Consider the following 27155-nt stretch of genomic DNA (forward strand, 5'->3'; position numbering starts at 1 on the left):
AGCTGCCCTTTGCCAGTTCTTCTGCAGCCTGCTTGCATCTCTCCTAGAGGCTGCCCACAGACACCCACACCTCCCTGCTTTTACCATCACATGCTATGGTTGGTTCTATGTGTTTTCTGGATTTGGCCCCTCCAGGAGGGTGAGGGATCATACTGTGTTTTGAAATTTGATCCCAACTGCAACCCCCACTCCTCTGGGCCTAAAGACGACTAAGGTCATGTGGGCCCAGTTCCTGCCTCTTTAAAAGGAGCAGGTATGGGCTGGGGTCGTGGCTCAATAGCAGAGCACTTGCCTAGCATATGTGAAGCACTGGGTTTGATCCTCCGCACCACCTATAAATAAATAAATAATAAAGGTGCATCAACAACTAAAAAAAAAAAAAAAAGGAGCAGGTATATTAGATCAGGAGTTCTGTATCTGCTGCATGAGAGATATTTGTGTGTGTGTGTGAGTGTGTGTACGGTACAGGTAGTGAAGGGGTTCTTTTTTTTTTTTTTTAAAGAGAGTGAGAGAGAGAGAGAATTTTAATATTTATTTTTCAGTTTTCGGCGGACACAACATCTTTGTTTGTATGTGGTGCTGAGGATCGAACCCGGGCCGCACGCATGCCAGGCGAGCCCGCTACCGCTTGAGCCACATCCCCAGCCCCGTGAAGGGGTTCTTGAGAGGAGGGTTTACACATGTTCCAGAGTGGGTGCTCCCCAGATAGCCTTAAACTGCAGTGGCCCCAGGAAAGAGGCCCAGGGCCTGTGAATTGCCCAAAGACAGGGAATTGTTTGGGCTAGGTATGCAGCAGACATCAGAGGCTTCATGAATGGTGGAATGAGGAACTGAAGCAGCCATCTTTATTAGGCACCTCGTTAGTGCCAGGCACTGTGAAGAAAGTACGTCTGTTCTCAGTGCAACTGAAAGTCTGACCACACTTGCAGCCCAGAGAGGTTCAGAGAAGGTTCCAAGAGCCCTCAGGTACAGAGGCAGAAAAAAGATCAAGAAATCCTGGGAACTGGAAATCGGCAAAGGTTCCTTTGGCACTGACGTTCAGGCATTCTAGGCGGCACTAGCCCCATGGTGAAAAAGCCAAGTGGTGTGCCAGGTACAGTTCCCAAAAGAGAAACAGACCTGCCCTCAGGCTAGAGGGAATGTGATCTTGCATCAGGACCTTCCTTGAACTCAGAAAACGAAAGAGTAAGAGGAGCAGGACTTCAGTGAACCCTGTGGACTAGATTCTTCAATTCTTGTAAATTTCCTTTAATTCTCTTAGGGCCTTTGTTAGGCTCAGGTGGTAAACCTTACCTAACGCCCACCCTATCCCACACCCTGAGAATGCAAGACTACTTAAGAAATTAACTCCCCTGGAATCTGCCATCTGCAGGGGAGACCATCCTAAATGGAAGATTTTTGCATCATTACAGTCAATGTGCACTTACTATTCTGCATTTTTCTTTTTCTTTTATTTCACATATGTGGTTCCACGTATCTATGTAACCTGGATATTTACAGTCAGTGGCTGATATTTGTGCCACTGATTGGATCCCAGTGGTTGGACACAGGTCTGTTTCTTGGTCTTCAGCCCTGTAAGTAGAGGCTGCAGTGAGTATCCCCAACACAGGGCATCAGCTCCTCCACTCTGGGAACGCTGCTTCCATGGAGAAGCCTGGGACAGGTGCAGGGCCTGGCAGGGACCTGCAGGCAGCTCTGTTTGTCTCCAGAGAAGGCTTTTGAGGGTTCTGTCCAAACCACATCTACGTAATTCCTCACCTCCAGAGTCTGTGTAACCTCCTGGAAAATATACCCAGGCTGTTCGGGAAAAGGTTATCTGAGTCATCCAACCTATCTGATTGGTGATCAGTAAGTTTATGTCAACCTCTTCTGGCATGTTCATTTGGATCTAGAAGTCCAATATGCCCTACTGGCCAAGGAGAGGACAAGGCACAGTGAAAAGTTCTTGACTCAGTCCTCCATTGGCTGGACCTTCCTGCTCAATAATCATAGGGTCGCCTGCCTGGGGTACAGCTTCCCTGTGGAGACATACCTGTCAGCACATAAAGGACACCTTGTTCCCAGTGACTCTCCAGATGTCTCCAGGTATGTATGCAACCTTCCCTGGCCCCACATTCTCCTGATGTGGTCCCTGCTGACTGCTGGACCTCTGCTTGAGCACAGAGTAGGAGATACCAATGTGGATTATAAGTGTCATGGAAATACTCTAGGGCTGGGGAGTTAATGGCTGAGTGTGTTACTTAGCCTTGAACACTCACCAGATCTAGTCAGGTGCTACACTTATGATGTATTAATCCATATGTTGTTATATAACAAAATACCTGAGACAAGGTAATTTATAAAGAACAGAAGCTTACCAACTCTCAGGAAGAGCCAAAGGATTGCAAGTTTAAGGCCAGCCTCACAACTTAGCAAGACTCTGTCTCAAAAGAAAATAAAAAGTGCTGAGGACGTATCTCACTTCTAGAGTACTCTCCTGGCATGTGCCAGGCCCTGAGTTCCATCCCCAATACTGCAAAAGAGGGAAAAACAAAACAAAAAAATCCCAGCAACTCAGGAGGCTGAGGCAGGAGGACACAAGTTCCAAGTCAGTCTCATGAGGACCTAAGCAACTTGGCGAGACCCTGTCTCAAAATAGAAAGGGCTCAGTGGTGAAATGCCCCTGTACCAAAAAAAAAAAAAAAAAAAGAATGAAAGAAAGAAAAAAGAAAAAGAAGTTTGCTTGGCTCATGGTTCTGAAGGCTGGAAGTCCAAGAGCATGGTACCATATGGGCTCAGCATCAAGTTAGGGCCTTCTTGCTGCATAACAAGGTGGAGAATATCATGTGAAACAGAACAAATGTGCTAGTTCTCTTCTTATAAAGCTACATGAACTTTTGGGGGACACATGGAAGCCATAGTATGTGGTGAGCATGCATGCATGGTCTGTGAGGCTTAGGACATTTGTGAGTCTGTAGGAAATTCACAGGAGTGAATCTCCAAGAAGGAAATGCCATGCAGCAGGTGGGTGTTTTTGAGATATGTGGGTCACTGAAATAATGCTCTGTGGGTGTCTGCCCACTCCACCTTTGTACTAAAGCTAGTTTTATGGTAAAGAAAGTTCTTGGGCCAAGTACTGATATCACACCCAGCCCAGCTTAAGTCAGCCCCACCTGCAAATCACAGGCCCACTCAAGGCAGCCTGCACACCAGGCCTGTCCTTACCCTTACCCACAGTGTGCATAGCCACCAGGTTCTGGCTGGGAATAGAGCAGGAAGGGGAACTTCCCTTTGTGGTACCTTCCACTGATCAAAACATATGACTCTTCAAAATATGTAATTAAAAATTTTACATTGCAAAATTTTCTGTTGCAAAAATAAACAGTGGAGAGAGAAATAATTTAAAATTTTAAGAGGAGAAGGGGCAGGGATAGAAATGATGTTTCTATTTTATATTTATTTTTTAGTTTTTGGTGGACATAACATCTTTATTTCATTTTTATGTGGTGCTGAGGATCGAACCCAGTGCCCTGCGCATGCCAGATGAGCGTGCTACCACTTGAGCCACATCTTCAGCCCCAAAAATGATGTTTCTAAAGTATACTTTATCAAAGGGTTTGAGCTTTAAGCCATGCACTGGGGTTTTTTAATTCAAAATTAATTTTTAGTTAATTGGGGAAAACAACAAAATTTGGGGAGGATTATTATGGAGGAAAGGAAGGCAAATAGAAGTTGAGGACGCTTGGGAGGGAAGAAGCCATAAGCCCCTCCTGGAGTATTTTTGATTCTGTTTAAAATGCAATATTGGAGAGTAGTGAAGGATGTGGTAGTGATCAGCCACAGAGCAGAAAAACAGATACTTACTGCATCCAACCCACAGCCATGGAACTAAAATCAGAGAATGCAGTCAGTAGTTTTGGAATCGAGACCCAGAATTGTTGTCTGGCTTGTCCAAGATTCCACACCATGGCAGACTCAAGAATCCCTGGCCAAGTCTGGCTTCACTGTGATGCTGGTCAGAAGGATGGCAACATACAGATCCTTGGCTTCACCCACACATTCAAGTGCTGGGGACCACAGAAGTCAGACAGCATCCTAGTGAGAGGATAGGGAAGGGAAAACAACCAATTGCCAACAAGGTCCTCATGGCAGACTGGAAGCCTGACCCAAGTCTGCAGGGTTGCCCTCCTTTCAGTGCCCACCCTACCTGCCATCTCTGAACTCATCTTCTAGGGTCCTGCCTCTCCCCTGCCCCTCCTTGGAAGACAAGAGAATTTCAGGCTGCAGGTTTTGTCATTTCCAATTGGAGAACAGGCTTCAAGCTCTGCAGATGGTATAAAGCTCCAATTATGCATGCCACATGTACACTCTGTGCTTTGAAGGCACGTGTGGATAGCACATACATACTGTCCCAACATGCCACAATCCCTTGAGGCACACAAGCTCACACATGAATGCACAACACCATTTATGTCCTGGAACCTGCCACACATGCTATCTTTTGTGCTGAGCTGCCTGGAGTGCTGGTCTTGTCTACCATCCTTTCTTCCTGGGGCCTCTGGTCCCAGCCTGGGATGGTTCCCAGGGTGTGCCCTTCTCTCCCTTGCGCCTGGGGCTCCAGAACTCCTCTGCCCCACCCCAGTGTCATGCAGGTTTGATGTGGGCATGCTCCATGTGGGCGTGGAGCTCTGCTCACCGTTCTCATCTGGCAGCCCTGGTTATGGCTCCCAGCCTGGGGGAGAACTTCCCTTTGCAAAGTTAGATAACAGGCCGGGTTCTCTGTCAGAGGATTGGCGCTGTGGCTCCACGTGCTACAGCTGGCAGAGAGCCAGGTCCACCCTGCCAAGCAGCGGGAAGGGAAGGCCTGGCTGCAGCAGGAGCTGGCAGGTGGCCGAGCTGGGGGTGGACGGGCGGGCCAGGGCTAGTGCTGCCCATTGGCTGCCTCAGGCTCCCACCCCGCCTGCCTCCCTAGTCTGCAGCTCCCCCTGGCCAGCCCCTGCCTCTCCAGCTGCTTCTAAACTCCCGGAGCAAGCACCTCCTGCTGGGCCATGTCTAGCTGTGACCGGATCGGAGTGGCCCCTGCCATGGACATGCCTGAGGTCCTCAAGTCCCTGCTGGAGCATTCTCTGCCTTGGCCAGAGAAGAGGACAGGTAGGAGAACAGGAGGTCTGCATTGGCAGGCTGCCTAGGTACCAAAGGGATGGGTTCAGGCACAGGAATAGTGGCAGGACAGACTAGGGAGGGCCCCCCAGCAGGGGTCTGCCCTTGGACCTGTTCTGGACAGAAGATGGGCTGTGGTGCAGAAAAGACTCTGGGGAGGTGTATGGGTGCCACACCAACTCTGGGGCTACCCATTAGGCATGATAGCTTTGGGGAGCTGCCGTGGCCAGCATGCAGCCACTGACAGGTGCTGTGCTCATACGGGACAAGGATAGAACTGAGAGTGCCCTGTTGAAAGAACCCAGCTGATGTTAATTGCTTCTTAAGCTCCCTCCCTCTGCACATTGGGGACAGGCAGAGGAGTGGCAGAGATGGTTGATTTGGGCAGCAAGAGCCTGTGTGTGGAGAAGAAGCTCCACTCGCTGGAGAGCTGAACTCAAGGATGGGATGGAAGCTGTTATATAACAGGACCACAAGGCTCCTAGCCCCGCGTTCCTAGGATACCACAGGCAAACATGGGGCGAACAGAGGAGGGTGTGGAACTGGGGCAGCTCTGGCAGCCAGCACCAGGTGTCTTGCAAGTCCTACTTGGGAAACCCAAGAGGCCAGAGTGCTTAGATTTGGGGAGAATTGGGGACAACCTGTTTCTCCAAATCTCTTCTGTTCCAAACATCAGAGGCTCATTGCTGATGAGATTCTCTCATTACCTTAATCTGTTTGTTTGTTTTTTTTTTTTTTTTTTTTTTTTTCAGTGCTAGTAACAGAACCCAGGGCCTCACAGATGCTAAACACAGTCTCTACCACTGAGCTACACTCCCAGACCCTCCTCATTGCCTTTAAAGGAACCCAGCTGATTTAGGATCCCAGGATGTTCCCTCAGGAGAATTTTCTCAGGCCTCTTCCACCTGTTCTCTCTCACCACCCTGGTTGTCCCCATAAGATGTCTTTCTACAGGACTCTCTTAGCCACTCCTAAACTTTGGAGCCAGAGGACAGCCTCTGGTCTCCTCTTCTGCTCTAGGGTCAGGTGTGGGCTTTAGTTAAGGAGGGACAACAGGCTCTGTTCCTGGGGAGACACTATCTGAGAGAGGGCACTCTCATGGATAGTTGAGCCCAGGCCTCTTAGACCACAGCCTGTGGCCAATGTTGGATTCAAAAGGTGGGCATTACAAAAGGAGTTTCAGCTGCTCACCAGGAGCCCAACTCCTCAGGGAAGGCCCCTGCAACCCAGTCCAATGAACAAACCCCAGCTGGAGTCCACACCTACAAACAGGCCACAGCTGACTTTTTGCCATCTCTGGGGAGGGCCAGCAGGAAAGCTTTCCAAAAGTTAAGGCAAACTGTATCCTTTTTGGTCCAAGCAGAGGGAAGGTAGCATAGTTCCCCCCTGGCCCTATTTATGTGTCCCAGAATGCCTTGCTACACTGCACAGGACAGCTCCTAGCTAGGCAAAGAAGGGTTCTCGGAGGTGACTCAGGGTGCTGCTCCTCAGATGAGGATAGAAGGCCTTTGAAGTGTGGCAGCAGCTGCCGACTGCTGGCTCTGAGCCGGTCGGTCTGCAGAGCCCTGCAACAGCTGAAGAGTCTCTACCATCACTGTGGAAGGCAGTCAGTCCCAGCATTTAGGGAACTTATCCAAGATTTCAGGCAGAACTTTGCCAAGAGCTAACAAGTTCTGGCTAAGAAATAGTCAGGTGTGGTCAGATAGGTCTGATGGTTGTAGGCCAGAGTCTCAGGTCACCTCCTGTGATACCTCAATGAAAGAGCACAATGTCCCACAGGACAATTGCCTATAGCCAACTAGGGAGACAAAATGAGGGGAAGCAGGCAGAAGAGCCAAAGGTGTCACAAAGCCCCATCCACATTACTGCCCCCACCCTAAAATCACCACTTTCCAAAGCTCTCAGACTCTCCAAACCATTTCTAAAAATAAAAATGGTTTATCTGAAAGAGTAGATGAGAACACACCCATCAAAGTGAACTTGATTCTAAGTAGTTGCATGGGTACTTGAAAGGCTGAGGTCAAAGCATCTTCCTTGCCCATTTCCCACCACTCTGGCTTTGACCTCAATTGGAAATCACAGCTGCTTCTATGTGAAAGGGGATGGTTTCTCCTGGGAGACTATTTACAAAATCCCCCTCTTCTCTTCCTTTTCCCACCTAGTGACTGCAGCCCAGTTACATCATGGGCAGAGTATATCTTCAGTGGGACAGGTTTCAGAGGAGAGCCACACGGTGTGAGAAATTCTAGGTGTGCCTTTGCAGAACTGCTCTCCTGCAGCCTCATGGTGGTTTTCTAGTTCAAGAGAACCCCTGACACTCACGTGGGGCCGCTCTCCCCCTTGCTGCTCCTGGGCCTCCTAGTGCAGTCTGTACAGACCTCTGCCTCTCTCTCATCCTGCATTGGCAGCCTGACCAAACCTGGGATTCCCTTGGTTTCTTAGAGGACCTTCCTATGGGCCACCAGTTCAAATAATTTCCCTTCAGGCAGAAAATCACATGCCTAGCAAAAGGGTGGATCCATACCCTGACTCAGTTTCCCTTTCCTGGTTTCTGGATCCTGAGCCCTAATCATACTTTTCTTTCCTCTGCTCCCTCTTTCTCTGGAGAGTCTTCTTCTGAGAGTTATTCAGTCTCAGATGCTTACTCCATCATTTGTTCCTTTCTTCTTCAGCTTCTGGAAAGACACTGAGACCCAAGACTCTATACATACCCTTAGCTCCTTGTACCCCACCTTCTCTCAAGCCCTGGAGCCTTGGCTGTGCTCAGAGGCACCCCTGCCCATCTTCTTGCCTTTTCCACTTATTCAGGCCTCCATTTTAGAGAGCTGTGAATCATGAATGCAAACTTTAAACAAGAACTTGAGCTGGGCAGGCAAGGTCCCCACCCCAGGGCACGTTTAAACCATGACCACATCTGGGCAAAGCAAAAAGATCCTAGAAAGACAGCAGATTGCTTCCAGAGACAGGACTGCTACCCACTGGTTGGGTGGACTTGCCTCCCACTCTCCATCTCCTTTCTTTAAAGTGAGGAAAAGGATACCTGTGTCACAGTCTTGCTGCCATGACTAAATGAGTTGTCCCACATGAAAGTGGTATAAATTGTGAAGTGCCACGCTGTTTTCTCTGAAAGGCAAACAGCAGCTTGGCCTGGCACGTTCCTTCCACCTGCATCACATTTGCAATCTTACCCTCCCTCCCTTCTTCCACCTTCCTTTGAAGAGGTGAATATTACAAGTTTGTGCACATACACAGGGCTGTCTCCTTGGAAATGCATGCTGAGGCTCCCAGGACATGATGCCATTGGCCCTGCACCAAATGGGACAGCCCAGATGTGGATAACAGACAGAGTAACAAGGAGACTTGCTGGGACAGAGGCAGAGTGCAAGGGAGGGGACTGTGGAATGGTCCTCTGGGCGAATGAAGTAAATGGATTAAGGGTGGACTCAGTATGGCCCAGGCGGCCCTGAGCTTGGCCTTAGTAGCAGTCCATCTGGGAACCCTTACAGCCTGGGGGAACCAGGGCAAAACTGAAAATGTGTGGAGTTTGCTTCCAGGGAGAAGGAAATGGGATGGGATCTTCTGTGTGCTAGATGTGTTGACTCATTTAATACTCACTTCAACCTTCTAAAAAGTGTATTTTCCTATTCTGAAAATTAACTGAGAGAGATTGGCCACCGTTAGGCCAGTAAGTAGACTAGCCTTTTTTTTTTTTTTTTCCTCTTTCAGTGCTAGGGATGGAACCCAGCTGGGCCTCATGCATGCTAAGCAAGCTTTCTACCACCACTAAGCTTCACTCCTAGCCCAGGGGGCCCGCCTCTTTTCTTCTCTCTTACCTTAAACCCTTTCTTCTGCCTATTCCCCCTCACCAATCAAAAATGTGAGAAACTACTTTTCACCAAGCTCCAGACACTGATGGCAGTGTCAATCACTGCCGCTTCCAGGTGACTTTGCATTGGACGGACCCAGTGCTAGGTTGCTGAAAGAATGACCTGTCAGTCATGTGCCAGGAATTGTGCTACACACTTCTGTCACTCTCTGTGCAAGAGTGTGTTTGATTCTTCATTCTATGGATGAAGAGATGGATGTTTGGAGATGGGAAGGTCACACAGTTGTCAAAGGGGTCAAGTCCAGTTACTCCCCCTTCCAGGTTTACGTCTACCTATAGGACTCCCTGGTCTCTAAAACCATGACTCTGGGTGGAACTTCTTGGTCATTCAATCATTCATCATTTGCTTTTTGAGCATTTGCTTCACTTGTGGCTCAGGTGTGAATGAGATGAACACTGTACTGGCTCAATGGTGTTTGCAATCTATTGGGGAGAGACAGTCAAGAGATAGCAACTGGGGTGCAGTGTGCGGGGGACGGGGGAGGCTCTGTGAGGAGGGACATTTAGGTTAAGGCCTGGAGGGGAAGAAAGAGCCTGCTACATAAGGAACTTTCAGTCTGGAGGAACATCATCTGCAAAGGTTCTTTCCTGGGTCAAGAAAGACTAAATTGACTAAGGAATAAAAGGGGAAGAAGAGCAAGAGGGAGAGAAGATGAGATGGGGTTGGAGAGACCCAGAAGGTGAGAGCCTACAAAGCCTTTAAGGTCCTAAAGTGAGACTGATAAGTCCCTGTGTCTAAGAGCCCACTCACCCTCACTTATTCCTGGAGAAGTGGCTGGTGGGAGGCATGCAGTATCCCCAGAACAACCCAAGATGGAATTATGATGGTACAAGTTAACTTTAACTGACCACTTGCTTATGCACCATGCACTGATGGCAGTGTCAATCACTGCCCTCTTTCAGGTGACTTTGCATTGGATCGAACCCAATGCTAGGTTGCTGAAAGAATGACCTCAGCATTGTGCCTACTGATTATTTTATTTCTTACTCTTAGGCACAGAAAGGACAAGTATGATGCCCAAGATCACACAGGAAATAACTGAAGTAGGAATCAGACCAGGTGGTCAGGCTCTGAAGCCTGCACCCTACCACTATACCCAACAGTTTTGGCTGGAGAAACCAGGGCTGTCAGGTGGTGGCTGTTGAGAGGTAGCAGAGGCTTGAGGTAAGGGCTTCTCTCTGGAACGAGCACTCTTACGGCAATTCCATGTGTAATCTGAACCCTGGGAGTGCACAAAATTCAAGCCAAACAGGAAACAAGTCCTCTTGAGTGTCTGGAAGAGATGGGCAAGAATTTTAAAAGAGCCTCCACCCACCACTTCTCCCCTAGAACACAGTGAGACCTAAGGCATACGCACCTTAGAGCCCAGAGTTACGCAGCCATAGGTATGCAGGCCAGAAAGAGCTGCTGGTGAGGATGGTGCTGGAGGACTTACGGAAAGATGGCTCACATTTGTTATTCCAGGTTCCACTGTGAATCACAGTGACTGTTATTTAACATTAATAACGCTCCAAATGTATGGAACTTGGCTCTGAAAGGTTTTGTTAACCCTCCTACCAGTACCAACCACAGCAAGCAAGCCAAGAAATATTTACTGTTACTATCCTGAACAATACTGTGCTTGCCTGCTTTTGGTACTAGCAAGGACCACAGATGGCTGGGCTTTGTTAGAGCTCAGGTTGGGTTGGTTAGCAGGTTTCTGCACAATGAGAAACAGAATTCAAATCCAGTTCAAATCTGGAAAGCAAGACATTTTCTCATCCTGTTTGGCTCTAACTTAGATTCTATAATCAAACCTTTGGCTGTCACACCCAAAATCATAACCCAACACAACCTGAAGGCAAGAGTGGGTGCCCACACACTCCATCCCTATTTATTACTGTTCTAGTTGGGCATTTGACATTGTCTATCACAGATAATCCTCATAGCCGCCTTATGAGGGAGCATTTCCATCTGTTTCCAAGAGGAAAATAACTGAGACATTGAAATCATCTGCCCAAGGCCACATGGCTACTCAGTGGGTGAGGGGAGTCATTCCCCAGGCCTGCCTCCCAAATCACCAGTATCACCATTACCCCAGGACCTGTACTTCCTGAAAACCTATTGCTACAGAAGGTACCACTTCATTCCTTGAAAGTCCTAAGTAGGTAATGATGTTCTTTTTATGGAGTTTCTTTTCTTCATAGGGCTCACAAACACTATAGAAATTGGCTTCATTTTTCCACTAATAGAAGGCGCAAGACCATAGAGTTATTCCCACACTACTGACAAATGAAAAGACAAGCAGTGGATTCTTGTTTTGTTTGGGGGTACTGGGGATTGAATTCAGGAGCACTTGGCCCTTTGAAGTTTGTTTCCAAAGAGCTCTAGGTTAGTTTCTCCTAAAGAGTTTAGCCACATTGAGAATTCCTGCTAACAACAATTTTACAACACACAGGTTTTTCTAAACACAATACTATTTCCACAGTGGATCTATACCCATCAGTTTTAGCAAAATTTTAACTATCATTTGTTGCAAGCTTGCAACTGTACAATTACATATTGGCCCATGGAAACACTCTAATGTAGATCCTATCCTTACTCCATTTAGGTTTTTATTCCTTATACAGGAGTCCAGAAAGGTGACACAATCAACTGGAGGCATCATATTCAGAAAGTGATCTAAGTCTAATTAGTATTACTGTAAGAACCTGAGTTTTGGAGTCGAACTCCAGTCATCCTGTCCCTACCACTACCAAGTCCTCCAAATTTCTTGCTTTCTTTCTAGGCCTGCTCAGCTACTCAACTTTTTTTCCCCTCAACTCCCAGGGAAATTCTGATTCCATCAACTTTCAGCCAGCTGTGCTGCATTCTTGCGTCTACCCCAAGAACCAAGAATTACCTTTCTGCTGTTCCCCAGCCCCTCCCACGGGAAGCCTGGATCCCTTGAAGGGACACAAGACAACAAGTCAAAGTCCCTGACCCCTCTGGGTGTTTAAACTGGGAAAGTCTATTGTTTGGGTTTGAAGCAGAGTATGATTTGTACTATGGAGATACAAAGTTCTGAGGGCTCCCTAGGAGCAGCTTCCCTTCCTTTCACACGGTTCCTGAGGAAATCCCAGGGAGTGTTTATATTTCAAGACGGGGTGGTTCTGCCACAAAATGTGGGATGGGATCAATACCTGTGTAAAGATTTTTTTTTTTTTAAATTTACGAAAAAGGTAGGGGCAATCTTGGAAAGAAGAGAATTCAGAGCTGTTTGGGTCTGTGGATACTCTAGCCCAACCTCCTAATTTCATGGTTGAGGAAACAGGCTCAAGTGGAGACACTGGACTTTCCCAAGGTCACAAGCTAGTGGGGGGAGGATGGAAGCGTGACCCGAGCCCTGGCTCTGGACTGGGCCTCACGAACGCTCCCTCCACGCTAGTGTTTATCTGGCAGCCACGCCCGCTCCAGAAGCCAGGATCAGTGGGCAATCCGATACCAGTTTCAGCGGCTGCCAAGCCTGCTCCGGCCGACCTTACCGCCGGGACCCGGGACCCGCAGGCTGCCTGCCCTCAACCAACCTCTGGGTCGCGTGGGAGGAGGAGTGCTGGCCGGGCTTTGCGTCCCTGTCCCACGACCCAGGGCAGAGTCCCCGGAACATTAAGGCCCGCCCAGCGCCTCCGCCCCTCCCCGCCGCAGCCCGCACGTGCGGCGCCTCGTGCACCAACACCGGCCCCGCCCTCCACCCCCCATTGGCTGTTCTGTGCCTTCCCCCACGCGGCCTGGCTCGGCTGCGGCTCCACGTGACCCACAGGCCTGCCTTGCGCTTCCATCCCCGCCTGCCTCCTGTGGTGCGTCCGGGAGGTTGCGAAAGTGGGATGAGAGGGAAAAGACGATGCGGTGGCTTGGGAGAAGGGCGAAGGTTACGAAGACTGGGAGCGAAGAACGCATTGGGGAACGGGCGGCCGCCGTGGAAGGCCTACAAAACAGACTCCAGCAGGGCCCAGCCAGGGACCCCGAGCAGGCTGGCGCACCTCACCTGGCCCCGCACGTGTCTCGCTAGCCCTAGCCTCCCGGCCAATCCCGGCCCGCGAGGCCGCGCCCACCCCCCCGCGGAACGCACCAATCCAAAGCTGCCGACCGGGACCGCTGGCCTGGACTCATGAATAATAAATGCAGCCCGGGCCTGTCCGCGGGCGGGGCGCGGATGAGGGAGGCGGGGGTGCGGCGGCGCGCCTGCGCAGGAGCCGCCCGTGTCGGCAGCTGCGGCGGGTCGCGCGGCTCCGGCCCATCTCGGGGGGCGGGCGGACGGGGGAGGTGAGGCGCGCGAGCAGGGCGGAGGGCACGATGTCCGACACGGGCGGCGGGAAGAAGCCGCCTGTGGAGCCGCAGGCGGGACCGGGCCCGGGGCGCGCAGCTGGGGAACGGGGCCTGCCGGGCTCTTTCCCTCTGGTCCTGAAGAAGCTGATGGAGAACCCCCCGCGCGAGGCGCGCCTCGGTGAGGGGGGGCATCCGCGCCTGCCTGGGGGCGGGGTTCCTGCAGGGGCGGGGCCTTGTGAGGGCGGGGCTGGAGAAATCGGAGGTCGGGGTGAAGTGGTCCAGCGGAGGGGGATGGGGCCCCGGGATGACGAGGGGCCTGCAAGACGAGGCCGGAGATTGGGATAGGAAGACAGAGGGCTAACCGGAGAGGCTGGGACGGGTGGGGCTTAGCGGAGAAGGGTCTGAAGAGAGGGGATGGGGGCGTGAAGTGGAGTTTGTGTAGGGGTTACAGAGGGGACTGAGGGGGACCGGAGCAGCCACTTACATGGCGCTCCAGGGCGCCTCCCCTGGGGCCGCCTGCATCAGAATACTCGGAACGCTGGCCTAAAATGCCGGTTCCTGGGCCCCACCCAGTTTGCGGATCCTGGATAGGACTCTGCATTTTAGGGAGCACCCCTCCAAACCTCTGTGGTTTCATAGTCCACCAAAGTTTGAAGAGCATTGATCTGCTAAGCAGATTGTCTGTGCATATGGCCTTGTCCCTTTCTGGGGGAGAAGGAGTCTTCCTTCCAGGGGGTGAGTATTCCAGCTATTAAATCCTCTAATAGGTATCTATGGGCTGCTGCTGAGGTGCAGGTAGGGGAGTTGTGTGGGGCCAGCCATAGGGCACCTTCTAGCGGGGCAGGTTTGGGTGAGGCAGGGGTGGAATGATAGTCAAAATGAGGCTAGTGAGATCCTTCACCTGCTTGGTTTGGGCGACAATAGGCTTTGGAACCACAAATAGCAGGACTGAGTTTCATCTTATTGCCCAGGTCCCAGGGGCCTTTGTGGAAAGCAGGTTTGGCCCTGGATTTTGGCCTGGGAGATGAGTTTCAGGCAACAGCAGGAGTGCTACTTATAGTGGGGTTTAGATGCTTTAAGGTCTACTTTCATTCTGAGACCTTTAGATTGTTACATTTGACCCATCAGTGTAATTCAGGGATTTGGGAAGGGATGGGCCTTTTGAAAATTGTCAGACCTGAGTAATTAATTTTCTTTTTAAAAATGCCATTTCTCTTCGTTTCCTGGATGAGTTCTGAGGCTCCCATTCCTATGGCTGTCACTGTTGGGTTATAAATAGCTTTAGCACATCAGGTGAAGCCAGGCTTTCTCCTGCTTCAGGACCTCCTGTGCACAGACCTTTCTGTTTGTTTTCAAGATGATGCTTTGTTCCAAATCTTGGGACTGAGACAAACTTCAAGGACAGGTGTTCACATCTGGCAGGTTCTTGTTTAAGATTACCAGATAATGACCATCCATAACAGTTATTCAGAGTGTTCACAGATCAGTTTGACATGATCTTACTTCATGTAGACTTCCATCACAGCCCTGTAGGGTATTACCCTCACTTTGCAGTTGAGGAAAGTTGAGGTACAGAAAGGTAGGGATGCTTTCTCAAGGCTTTATGGCTCTCAGTTTGTTCTTTCTACTATAATGAACACAATCACTGGTGTCAATACTGTCACCTATTTGAGTGATGAACAAATCCTCTTAAAATTAAAACCAATTTTTAAAAAGTATTGATTTAAAATACTCTCGAATATTTAGACTAGGTAAAAACCTGGAGCCTACTGTTGCTTGTCCTTCAGTACAGCTGCTTTTTTTTTTTCTTTTTTTTAATCTTCTCCCTTCTCCCGCTTCCATTGATCCCAAGTGCCCCCACCCAACAGAAGTCATTTCTGTGTAGAATATGGTGTCAGGATCTCAAGGGAGAAGAGCAAAAAGGTCATCTGGCCCACCCAACCCAGAAGCCATGGGCTTTTTACTTCCCAGTTAGTTGTAAAGCAAGTCCTGGTATAGAATACAGTTTCAGGAATTCAGACTAAGTCAGATTAGAAGCCATAACCAAATTTTGTTTGCGAAAAACTCCATCTTCTTAACTCACCAGGTGTGTCCATTTTTATTGGACCAGCAGGCTGCTTTTTGGCTGATTGTGGTCTAGGAGTCCATGCATGACTGGTTTACATTTCCAACATAATGGTATTTGATTTCTCCTTTTCACTTCTAAATCCAGAGTTCAAAGTTGTCTCTCTCAATTTTGAAAACCCATTATGAACTTGTCATGATTTTTTCTCCCACTTCACTGATTAGCCTCTCTGTCACTTTGATTTCCTTTCAGTCTTGTCACATTTTTCTCTTATCTTTTTTTTCTTAATTGCTCTCTTTTGGATATCCACATTTATAACTTTTTTACTAAGATAATTAGGTGGAATCTGGTCCTTACTAACTGATTAGTTTTGTTTTTCATAGGAGCAGTATCATCTTCAGCTCCATGCTTCTCCTTTCTCCCAGAAAACCTGCCCTTAGTCTTTTCTGTTTATTCAGGAATAAAGGTCTCTTGAAATGGTTGCTCTGAAAAAGGTCCTGAAAAGACAGCTCCAGATTCTCTCAATTCAGTAAACCTAAAGTGAATTCTGTTTGTAAATTCAGTTTTTTTAATTCAGTATACACATCTTCCTTTGATATTTGATTTCCCCTGTCTGTGGGGTAGACAGCCACTGTCTGTCTACCTCTTTGTTGGACCCTGTCATCCAGAACTGAACCAGACATAACCCCTGCTTTCAGTGAGTTCACAGTAGTAGTGAGCACCTGCTGTTTGCCTGGACTTTATACCGATATTTTCAAATGTTTAATCTTCACCAAAGAGGCTGCTTTATCCTTATTTACAGTGGAAGATACTGAGTAACATGGCCAAGGTCATATATCCCATAGCTAATGAGAGGCAGCCCTGAGTTGCTAAGGAGAAGCAGACTGAAGGAGGCAGGGCAATAGAACACAAAAGTTCTTGGCCTGAGGACCTCAGCCTTTTCCACGCTAAAAAAAAAAAAAAAAAAAATCAGAAAAAGGCAAAAAATTCTATACCCTTAAAGTCTCTCTCCAGCAGGTGCCGTTCCCACAGCCTATTCTGCCTTAACCCTTGGTTCACATCAGGCCTCAGAGCATGTGGCTAGCATTCCAGAAAGGTCAGGCACAGAAGGAGGTGTGATGCCATCTCTAAAGGAGATTAGCCACTGATTGAAGCACCAGGTTGTAGCTGGAACGCAGGTTGGGCCCTTGAAATGCATGGGATGGAATCAGACTGGAGAAAGATGGATCTGTCCTGAGGCTCACAGCCCACCTACTGGGACCGAGTTTCCCTCTTGTGTGGTGTCTCATCACAAATTTTGTTTGCAGATAAGGAAAAGGGGAAGGAAAAGCTGGAGGAGGACGAGGCGGCAGCAGCCAGTACCATGGCTGTCTCAGCCTCCCTCATGCCACCTATCTGGGACAAGACCATCCCCTACGACGGCGAGTCTTTCCACCTGGAGTACATGGACCTGGATGAGTTCCTGCTGGAGAATGGCATCCCTGCCAGCCCTACTCAACTGGCCCAGAACCTGTTGCTTCCTGTGGCCGAGCTAGAAGGAAAAGAGTCCGCCAGCTCTTCCACAGCATCCCCGCCGTCCTCCTCCACTGCCATCTTTCAACCCTCTGAAACCGTATCCAGCACAGGTTGGTGACAGGCCTTTGGGCAGGGCCACCTGTCCCATCTAAGGAGTCCACTTCCCACTTAGGACGACTATATCCACGCACCCAGTGAGCCGCTCCTCTTAAAGGAGATCCTGGTAGGCTACAGTGTGGAGGAACCCTCTGATCCCCACCTTCCAGCTGTGTTCCCCGAGGCTGGAGATAAAATAGTAGTCACACCAGCAGCAGTCAGAGGTCTTCTATTGGTTGATGTGCTGCAAATGATGAGGACAGTGAAGTCAGCCTTTCAGGTGTGAAGCTTTGCAGGAGGAAAATTCTGTTCTGTGTATCCTTGATGCTGCTGTTTTATCCCAATTACCTGCATTTTGCAACAAATAATAAGAACATTTAGGCAGTATCATTAATGCCATTGTTGTCATCATAATTATCATTGTAAGTGCTAGCATTTATTTTGCTTTATTCTGTGTCAGACAGTAATGCATCAAAAATCATCAAAAGAACCATATTTTAGTACTATTATCCCTGTTCTGCAGGTGAGGAAACTAACCTGTGAAGCCCCTTGATACACAGAGCCTTTCCCAGGTCACACACTTGGTAGGTAGTGGAGGCAGCACTTGAGCGTAGGATATATGTCTCTATAGGCAAGTACTGCTTAGGTGGCACTGGTCTAAAGAAGGCATTCCTACCACCTGTAAAACATCTTCAGAATATGCCCTTCATCCTCTTGTTGTTCTGTTTTGCCTGTAGGGGTTTGTTTTTATGACCCTTGGACATTAACCTACCAGGGGAGACAAACTCCTTCTCAGTGGGCTCTGCAGAGCTTTCTACAGGCTCAATTAGAGGTTATACAAGCTGATATGTCCTGATTTGTCACCCAGGGAACCTACACCCAGGAAATTCTCATGCTCTTATTTTTTTAAATTTATGTTTAGTATAGAAAATTTTTCAAATAAATTAACAAACATAAGGGGCTGGGGTTGTGGCTCAGTGTTAGAGCATGTGCTTAGCACATGCAAAGCCCTGGATTAATCCCTAACACCAAAAAACAAAATAGCAAGAGACTATAATTAATGACCTTCCAGTCTGGGGTTGTGGCTCAGCAGTAGAGTGATCGCCTTGCATGTGAGACCCTGAGTTGATCCTCAGCACCACATAAAAATAAATAAATGACAATACCTTTATTGTGTTCAACTACAACTAAACAATAATAACAATAATAATATTGTTATTATATAGCCAACTCCCAACTTCAGTTGTTAATTAATAACCAGGTGTTTCCAATCAAATCCTAGCTATTTTATCATCTCATCTATAAATATTTTGATGTGTATTTAAAGTATGAGGGTTTTTTTTATTTTTTGTGGGTTTTTTGTTTTTTGTTTTGGTACTGGGGATTGAGCCCTGGTGTGCATAACCACTGAGCCACATCCCCAGCCCTTTTTTATGGTTTCTTTAGAGACAGAGTTTCACTCAGTTGTTGAGGCTGGCTTTGAACTTGAAATCCTCCTGCCTCAGCCTTTAGAGGGGCTGGGTTTACAGGAGTGTGCCACTGCCCCCCCCCCCCCCCCCCCCGCTGTAAAGGTAAGAGTTCTTTTTAAAAACTTTTTTTTTTAAATAACAGGTGTTTTTATTTGTTAATGTTTGTGTTTTGAGACAGAGTCTCACTAAGTTGCTGAGGCTGGCTTTGAACTTGCAATCCTCCTGCTTCAGCCTCCTAAGTTGCTGAGATTACAGGCATGCACCATTGTACCTGGCTTAAAATACCAGTTTTATAGCTGAAATTGACAATAAATCCATTGTGTTCAGATTTTCCAAACTAGGAAACTCTGTAGATGCTCTTCAGCTGTAGAATGGATAAACTGGTGTGTTCACTTAATAGAGTATTCCTCAGCATTGAAAATTAAATGATTGTCATGAGCAACGTGATGAATGATCTTCACAAAGTTGAGTGAAAAATGCCATACACAAAAGCAGACACTGTTAAAGTGTACACAGTGGTTGTATCCATTAGTATATGGAAGTTCTAGTTATCAGTCTTTGCTTTTAATTTAGAAAAAAAAAAATTAACTGTAACATAGTACCTTTTTTTAATAACTTTATTTTATTTGTTTTTTATGTGGTGCTGAGGATCGAACCCAGTGCCTCGCACACGTGATGTGTGTAATCATGTCATGCCTCACGTGTGCGAGGCAAGTGCTCTACCACTGAACTACAACACCCAGACCTGATTTTAATTTTGAAAACCTTATATTGACAGATCTCCAAAAATACTGTTTCAGTCAAATTAACAACAGAACTGTTATCTTTCTCTCTTCCTAAGTTCCTGCTATGGAAGTAATGTTAAATAACTTGGTAGAATTTGGTCAATAGAGCTATCCACAGGGAAAAAGGAATTCCTCAAAATTCTTGCCCCCAAGCCTTATTTTTATGCACTTTTTGGAAAGTGTCCTCTTTTGTTTACTGAAACTCTCTCCTGTCTTGTCCTTGAGACTTAAACACACCTCAGCATTTGCTTGCTGCTGAAAGGCATGCACACATGGTGTCACTTTGAATAGCAATTTCATTTAGTGGATACCTTGACTGTCTTGCAAGTATGGAGTTTGGCATGCCCCTGTATTCCCAAGTTAGTAAGAGGTCCCTGCTTATTCACTCCTCTGTTGCTCCGACCTCTTGGTATTTCACCTACTCTAGCAGGATACAGTGAGTTGATGTGTGTAATCATGTCATGCCTCTCTTTGTTCCAAACTCTCTAGTGGCTTCCCATCTCAAGAGAAAAGTCAAAATCAGCACCATTGACACTTAGACCACAAAATGTTTTGTTGTTGTTGGGATTGGAGCGGGAACTTAGATTTTAATTTTTATATCCTTTGCACTGTTGGACATGTAGCAACCTCCCTGGCTTCTGCTCACTAGATGCCAGTAGCACCCTTCCAGTCATGACATGGCCACATGTCCCTTGTAGGGCAAACCCACCCCCTCTTGAAAACTCTGATTTTATTGGAATTAAACATATGTTTACCTTTAATCATATCCATGTTTCATATCCATCTTATTACTCCTTTATTCTCTCTAGCTATATCATCATCCCTGCCATTCATTTTTTGAACATACCACCCAGCACCTACCTACCTCAGGGTCTTTGCATTTGATATTCATTCTTTCTGAAATATTCTCCCAAATGTCTACATTATTCTCACATTTTTATACATGTTTTAAAATGTCATCTTGTGTAGCCAGGCATGGTAGTGTATGCCAGGAATCCCAGTTACCTGGAAGGCTGAGGTAGGAGGATCTCCAGTTTGAGGCCAGCCTAGACAACTTAATAAGACACTATCTCAACATAAATTTTTTTTTTAAAAAGGAAAGGGAATGTAGTTCAGTGGTATATCTTTTGCCTAGCATGTGTGAGGCACTGAGTTTGATCCTCAGTACTTAAAAAAATAAATTGTATAATGTCAGTCATTCCCACTAGAATAATATTCCATGAAACAGAGGTTTTTTTTTTTACCAGTTGTACTGTTTTGTCATTGTAAGACAGTACCTGAACCACGCACAGTGGTGCATGCCTGTAATCCCAGCAGCATGGGAGGCTGAGGCAGGATGATGGGTTCAAAGCCAGCCTCAGCAACTTAGTGAGGCAGTAAGCAACTTAGCAAGACCCTGTCTCTAAATAAAATATAAAAAAGGGCTGGAATTGTGGCTCAGTGGTAGAGCACTTGCCTGGCACATGTGAGGCTCTGGGTTTGATCCTCAGCATTGCAAATAAATAAATAAATATCCATTGACAAGTTGTTTTTGTTTTTTTTGTTTGTTTGTTTGTTTTTTGTTTTTGGGGGGTTTTGTTTTGTTTTAAAGCAGGGCTTGATGTGGCTCAGTGGTTAAGCACCCTGGGTTCAATTCTCAGTACCAAAAAAAAGACAATACCTGACAGTACCTGGCATATAATTGGTATTCATTAAATATCTGTTGACTGAATATATTGTGCACTCCTATCAGTAGCATTGAACAAATAGGCCAAAGGTTTAGTTTGTTTTTAAAAATATAACACTTATCTCTAGTAATACACAACCTTTGAACTCCAAAATTGACTCTAATCCAATGTTCACTATAAAGTGGCAGCCAGATGGTGCAGGGAAGAACAAGCAATCAGAGTCTTCCAGGCCAAGATTCAGATTTTAGTTCAGTCATTAATTTGTGTGATCCCAGAGAAATCTTTGAATTTCCCAAGCCTTAGTATCCTCATCTATCAAGTTAACAGTCATTTTTCTTTCAGAGTTGTATGACGAGCATAGTGACAAATGTGTCTCAGGGACTCAAAAGTGGAACCCATGTCCATGTCCTTGCCCCATTGTAATTCACAGAGAAATTCAGCTGTTTCTCATTACTTGAGACACAGGAAATGGGTATAATGATTTAATGTTTTGCTTAACATATCTTGAGAGGGAAAAACAATTGAAAAATCCTGTGTATTTTGAGAGCCTCTGTTTCCTTTAGAGCATTCGGTTTCTAAAGGGAAGAATTCTTGGACTGTGATATAGCTCAGTGGTAGAGTGTGTAGTTAGCATGAACAAGACTCTGGTTTAATCCCCAGCACAGCAAAAAAAAAAAAAAAACTTGTTTGTTTTTGAATTGTACTACATGCACCCATCTCCCACCTAACTTAAGAGCTGGTGCTTTCATGGTCTTCTTCCTGCTAAGTAACAGTAGTTTGTGCAGCCTTGAGATTCCAGCAGATGTCTGGGTGGGTGACACAGAGACTACTCTCTCTTGTCTAGTGAGCTACTTCCAGACCACCTGCCTCTGTGTCTTTCAGAATCTTCCCTAGAAAAAGAGAGGGAGACTCCCAGTCCCATCGACCCCAACTGTGTGGAGGTAGATGTGAACTTCAACCCTGATCCTGCTGACCTGGTCCTCTCCAGTGTGCCAGGTGGGGAGCTCTTCAACCCTCGGAAGCATAAGTTTGCTGAGGAAGACCTGAAACCCCAGCCCATGATCAAAAAGGCCAAGAAGGTGTTTGTCCCTGATGAGCAGAAGGTAACCTGGTGTCCTTTTATAAGTATAGGTGTAACAGTTGTTCAGGAATTGGGGGTGGGATGAGGGTGTAGCTCAGTGGTAGAGTGCTTGCCTATCATGTATCAGGCCCTGGATTCCATCATCAGCACCACACAAAAAAATAAAGAATGTCGGAGGGGGGGACTGGGATGGGGGACAGGACTGGGAATTGTGTTTCCTCATATAAAATTTTACCTGGAGAACATTTCCTCCTTGGGGACACATGAGTTCAATGTATAGAACCACATCATGCAGCAATTTGGTAGAAGGAAATGTAGTCAGGTGGTGTTTGCTCCAGTGACTCCCTGTAGTTCTCTCTCATTTCTGTTGCCTCTGGGTGTGTCAGTGTCCTGCCTCTCTGGATTTAGCCCATCCATTGGGCAAAAGCTCACTCCACTGGAACTGGAGTTGAAGGAGTCTCCATTTGAAGGACAGAAGACAGCTTATATGTTGGTGTTTCCAGGCAGCTCTCAAGCTGATGGTTCCATAGGAACTGATGGGAAGAGGGAACTTCGCAGTTTTTCCATCCTCTCCTCTGAAAAACTGAGAGAAAGGACTTTTCATCTGAGCTTGGAGTCAGGCAGACCTGGGCATAGGCCCCACTTTACTACCTAGTACCCAGGGTGCTTCAAGTTCCTCATCTGTAAAATGGAAACAACTGTACTTACCTCTTGAAGAGGTTTCTAAGACTAATAATAATGGTGACAATACTGGTTAAAATGTCACTTTTAGGCCAGGCATTGTTATAAGCACTGTGTACATACTAACTCATTTAATCCTCAAACCTAACTCTATGAGGTAGTTACTATTGTTATTCCCATTGTAGAGCTGAGACACTGAGAAGTTAGAGCATTTGCATGATTTTACTGCTAATAAAATTGCAGAGCCAAGATTTGAATTTAGGGGACTGGACCCAGGTTACCGTCCTTTAACTACTGTAAAACACTAAATGATGTGCCTAAACGTGCTTGATGCTAAAGTAGCACTCCAAAATGACTGGTAAATAGAGACTCCTTCCCTCCATGATGCAACTGCCTGAGGACTTTGTTTCTCATTCTGCCCCTCTGAGGACAGGGCAGTGCCCCTCAATGTTTCTTGGCACATGTAGCTCCTTTCCCAGGATCCCAGCTTTAGTTCTGGCTACATCACTGAATATTAAGGGGAATCTGGGTGGCAGGAGGGAAAGATTGGATTCCCTAACAGGGAAGATGAAACCCACAGAGGCTACTCTCCCACAGGATGAAAAATACTGGACGAGACGCAAGAAGAACAATGTGGCAGCTAAAAGGTCACGGGATGCCAGACGCCTGAAGGAAAACCAGATCACCATTCGTGCAGCCTTCCTGGAGAAGGAGAACACAGCCCTCCGGACGGAAGTAGCAGAGCTACGCAAGGAGGTGGGCAAGTGCAAGACCATCGTGTCCAAGTATGAGACCAAGTATGGGCCCTTGTAACCCGTGCCCCGCCCAGGCTGGGCACTGCCTGCCCCTTAGACCTCTGCCTGGGGGCGCCGTGAACCCCACACATGCGTGGAGACTTAGGACTCGTCCTGGGCGCATAGTGGAGCACCTGCTCCAGGAGCGTTCACGTCTCAGCTTCATTATAACACGGCCAGCGCACGTGGCAACTTCCCAGGGGGGTCAGCCTCCTCACTGACAGGGAGCACGAGAGAATCTATGAAGATGGGTGAATCGGCCTAAGTTTCTATTCTTGGATGTCCTGGCTGAATTGGAAGGGGACCTCTGGAGTACACATCTCCTTTCACAGGGCACTCAGGCTTCCTTCGACTCTCCCTCGGTCTCCAGCCTGGGCTGCCGAGGGCTGCCTCTGCAGAATGAGTCATGATCATTGTTACCATTATGTCTTCTCAGGTAGCCTGTGGATTTCCACTTGGTGTGTGTGTGTCATGCACCTCACCCTCCCCAGAAAGTCTGTGAAACAGGCCATCCCCATCTCCCTTGGAGGTAGAAGGGCACACTTGCTCCTCTGTTAGCATACACAGGGTGCCAGGCCACAGGAATGGGTCTCCACAGTCTGGGATGGGGTTGGGGTCTGGGGCCTTCAGCAGAAGTGCACTCAGCCATTCTTAACCCTCACACCCCTTTTCTCTTGGGGCTTTAAGGCCTGAGTTCTGGATGCCAGGGAGGAGGCCCTGGGGACTGGCTTCGTCTACTTGCTGTGGAGCAGCTTCCTGGAGACTGGTCTTTGGGCCTTCTTTGCCAGTGCAGGGGAGACCTTTTTATCTCCTCCTCCAGGCCAGTCCTGGAGGCCACCTGACTCTCTAATTTGTCCCACCAGTCTGGCCCCTGGGCCTGTTGTTTCTTTCCATTTGGTAACCATTGTCTTGGATTTAAAAGAATCACCCCCCTCACCTGGGAAGCTTTACCTTCCTGGACTCAAGGTGTAGTTTCCGCATGGTGTTTAGAAAACTGGTCTCTATATCACCTTACACTGTGAGCGTGAGAGCTGGGGCCTGTTTCTTGAGAAGCTCCATTTTTTTCTTGCTCTGCTCACCAGTGTGGCCCAGACCAGATTCCACTCTCCCTGAGGCAGAAGAGATCCTCTCACTTCTTGTATCAGGATTCCTCCTGTGCAAGCTATCAGGTGTTAGCAGGGCAGAGCACCTAGCCAGGAGTCATCAAGGTCACAATGCAGCTCCCGTGGGATAGCAGGTTCTTGGGACATTTACATGGACCTTGGTCCCCACAGTCTTGGTCCCAGAAGTCAGGCCACCTACACCGCCTGGCCATAGTGTGGAGCCATTCTTAAAGCTATGGCCTCCTCTGCCTCACAGCTGCTCCTTTCTCTTCTGTCCGCCTGGATTTATCCTTTTGCCCAGAAGATGAACTGAGGAAACTTGTGGAACCCTCTGCTCATTTGGGCCAGTTTGGGAACCCTCAAGATGGCTGTTTGTTTGCTCAGGGCGGGCAATCTGTGTGAAGAGGAGACAGGTGACAGGTGCACTTTGTCATACTTAACACTGGCTTTATTTACAATGGTGGCATCCTGGACCTGACCTCTAAAGACTTTTTGTAACAGATGTTAAAACCGGGGAAGCTGTCTGGCTGTGGACTGCACCCAGGGGACCCTCCAGGGATCTGCACACCCACCTCTTCCTCTTCGGGGGACTTGACAAAGGTCCCTGAGGCCAAGGGAGGTCTCCCTCCCCCACTGGGCCCCTGACTTTCACTTTGTGGTTCTATAAAAACCATGTGCACACTTTTCACTCTCTTGTGACCACACAGGGCAGTTGCATCCAGCATGTCCGTGTCCTGCCCGGGCAGCTCACCTGCCCGCCCAGCGCTCTCCCTCTGGGCTGGCTGCTCACCCAGAGGGCAGTTCTTCATTTTGTTATTGGTGGATGAGCCTTGAGCTGAAAAGCTCTTCATTTTCTTTGGCTAGAAAAATATAAGGTTTGTGTTTTTTCAGTTTTTTGTTTTTTTTTTTTTTAAGGATGGACACTTTATCTCTGGATTGTATCTATGTTTGGACCCCAGGGGGTGGGATGGAGGCTTGATGTCTCTTCTCCATCCCACCTGCTATCTGTGAAGTGCGCTCCTCTTCTTCCTTTGTGGCAGAGGATGACTAGTTCCTTCCTTAGAAGGAATTTGGTCATTGGACTTTGAGAAGAGCCCCTTAAAAGTTAGGAGCCTGGCAGGAACAGGAAGGAGCATGTCCAGAGGTTGACATTTTGGGGAAAGAAGTATTTAGGTAAGCTTGTTTCCTCCCCTGGCCTAGGAACAAAGACCCTACAGAAAGAGGGTTAGTGCCTGCCTAGTTGCTCTTGGAGATGGGAGTCTCTCTGACTCCCTCCTGGGCCCTCTTCCTCTAGGGTCAGTGGCTGAAGATTTTGGCTCCTGTGCTCAGATCTTTGACATATTCTGGAGAACACCTGGGGGAGGATTTTTTAAAAAATTAGCACGGGGGCTAGAGAAGCTGACTTAAACTTGTCTTTCCATGGGTTCACCTTGGGCCAGGAAGTGTTGTTAACTTCTTGAGCGTCTTGTCTTCAACTTCCTGGCCACCCCGTTGCAACCTCAGAACAGACAAATCATGAATGAACTAGAATATTGCAAGAATGTACATAAAATAAATGTAAATCTAGATATAAAAAACAAGTTTAGAGAGCCGGCAGCCTTGTGAAGGACCTGGGTAATCCTGTCCTCTATCAAAGGAAGAGCTTTGCCTGTCTGGCTCCTGCCAGTTGGGGAAGGCATTTAGTAGTGAACTTTAACTTTGGGTCTGCACACCTTGCTGTGAGGTCTGCATACTTTGCTGCAGATGCCTCCCCCCACCCCCAAACAGGCAACTTGTGTAGTCCTCCAGCTTGAGGCCAGATGGCCAGTGTGGGAGCCTGTGGGAAAGGCCTCTTTGTGCTGGGCAGCTCTCCACATGGCCCTGGAGTTTCACTCCCTATGACACAAAGGGCCGAGGAGCTCCTAATTTTCATGGCAAAGCTCCATCCCAGCTCCTTTAACACCTGTTAATTAAGTGCAATAAATTTTTCTAGAAAATGGCATAGATGACTTCCAGGTGGAGATTGCTATCTTGTGGTGCTGGGGATGCCAGAACACCACTTGGTCTTATTTTTCTAAGTGCATGTGATATGATAGAGTGTGTGGGGCTCTGCATCCTCCCCTGGGAGCTGGCATTCCAGCGGGCCCCCTTTCTCCTTTACCTTTGTTGGGGGAAGGAGGCAAGGAGAAGATCTCTTCTTCCCAAATGGAGAGGGCAGAACAGAGAGCAGCCCATTGGCCTTATGTGCGTGTGTGCGTGTGAGTGTGTCACTGTTGGTGGGCCGGAGTGATGTGGTAGGGAGGGAAGCCGGGAATGTATCCTTTTCAAAACAAAATTAAATATTTTGAGATGAGAATTTTGCCATTGCCTTTGTCGTTCCCATTCTTTCCTTGTTTCCTCTGTGTGTGGGCCTGGAGACTGAGACTCAGGCCAGAGTTCCTAATTTTTATTAGAATCCCATTCCTGGCATAACTTGTCACCAACCAGATGCCCTTATCTAGGACACCTAATCCCTGTGTTTCTAAGTTTCCTCAAATGTCAAATGATCCTCCTGCCCTGTTTACATTGAGGAAGGACACAGACCAAAAGCAATTTGAACAGATAAAACTG

At 47.6% G+C, this 27155-nt stretch overlaps 1 protein-coding gene across 2 annotated transcripts; it reads left to right on the top strand.

Annotated features, from left to right (window-relative positions):
* Positions 1-4962: 4962 nt before the first annotated feature.
* Tef (TEF transcription factor, PAR bZIP family member) lies at positions 4963-26901 on the top strand. Of its 2 annotated transcripts, none has more exons than XM_076855226.2 (4): positions 4963-5130; positions 16683-17000; positions 21790-22010; positions 23267-26901. In XM_076855226.2, exons 1-4 carry the CDS (start codon positions 5028-5030, stop codon positions 23480-23482), a joined length of 858 nt encoding a protein of 285 aa, XP_076711341.1. In that variant the 5' UTR covers positions 4963-5027; the 3' UTR covers positions 23483-26901. The 2 variants fall into 2 exon arrangements, with proteins under 2 accessions (XP_076711341.1, XP_076711340.1); XM_076855225.2 differs by lacking the exon at positions 4963-5130 and adding an exon at positions 13281-13488.
* Positions 26902-27155: the final 254 nt, after the last annotated feature.

Source organism: Callospermophilus lateralis, chromosome 4 (assembly GCF_048772815.1).
Source record: "Callospermophilus lateralis isolate mCalLat2 chromosome 4, mCalLat2.hap1, whole genome shotgun sequence".
NCBI lineage: Eukaryota > Metazoa > Chordata > Mammalia > Rodentia > Sciuridae > Callospermophilus > Callospermophilus lateralis.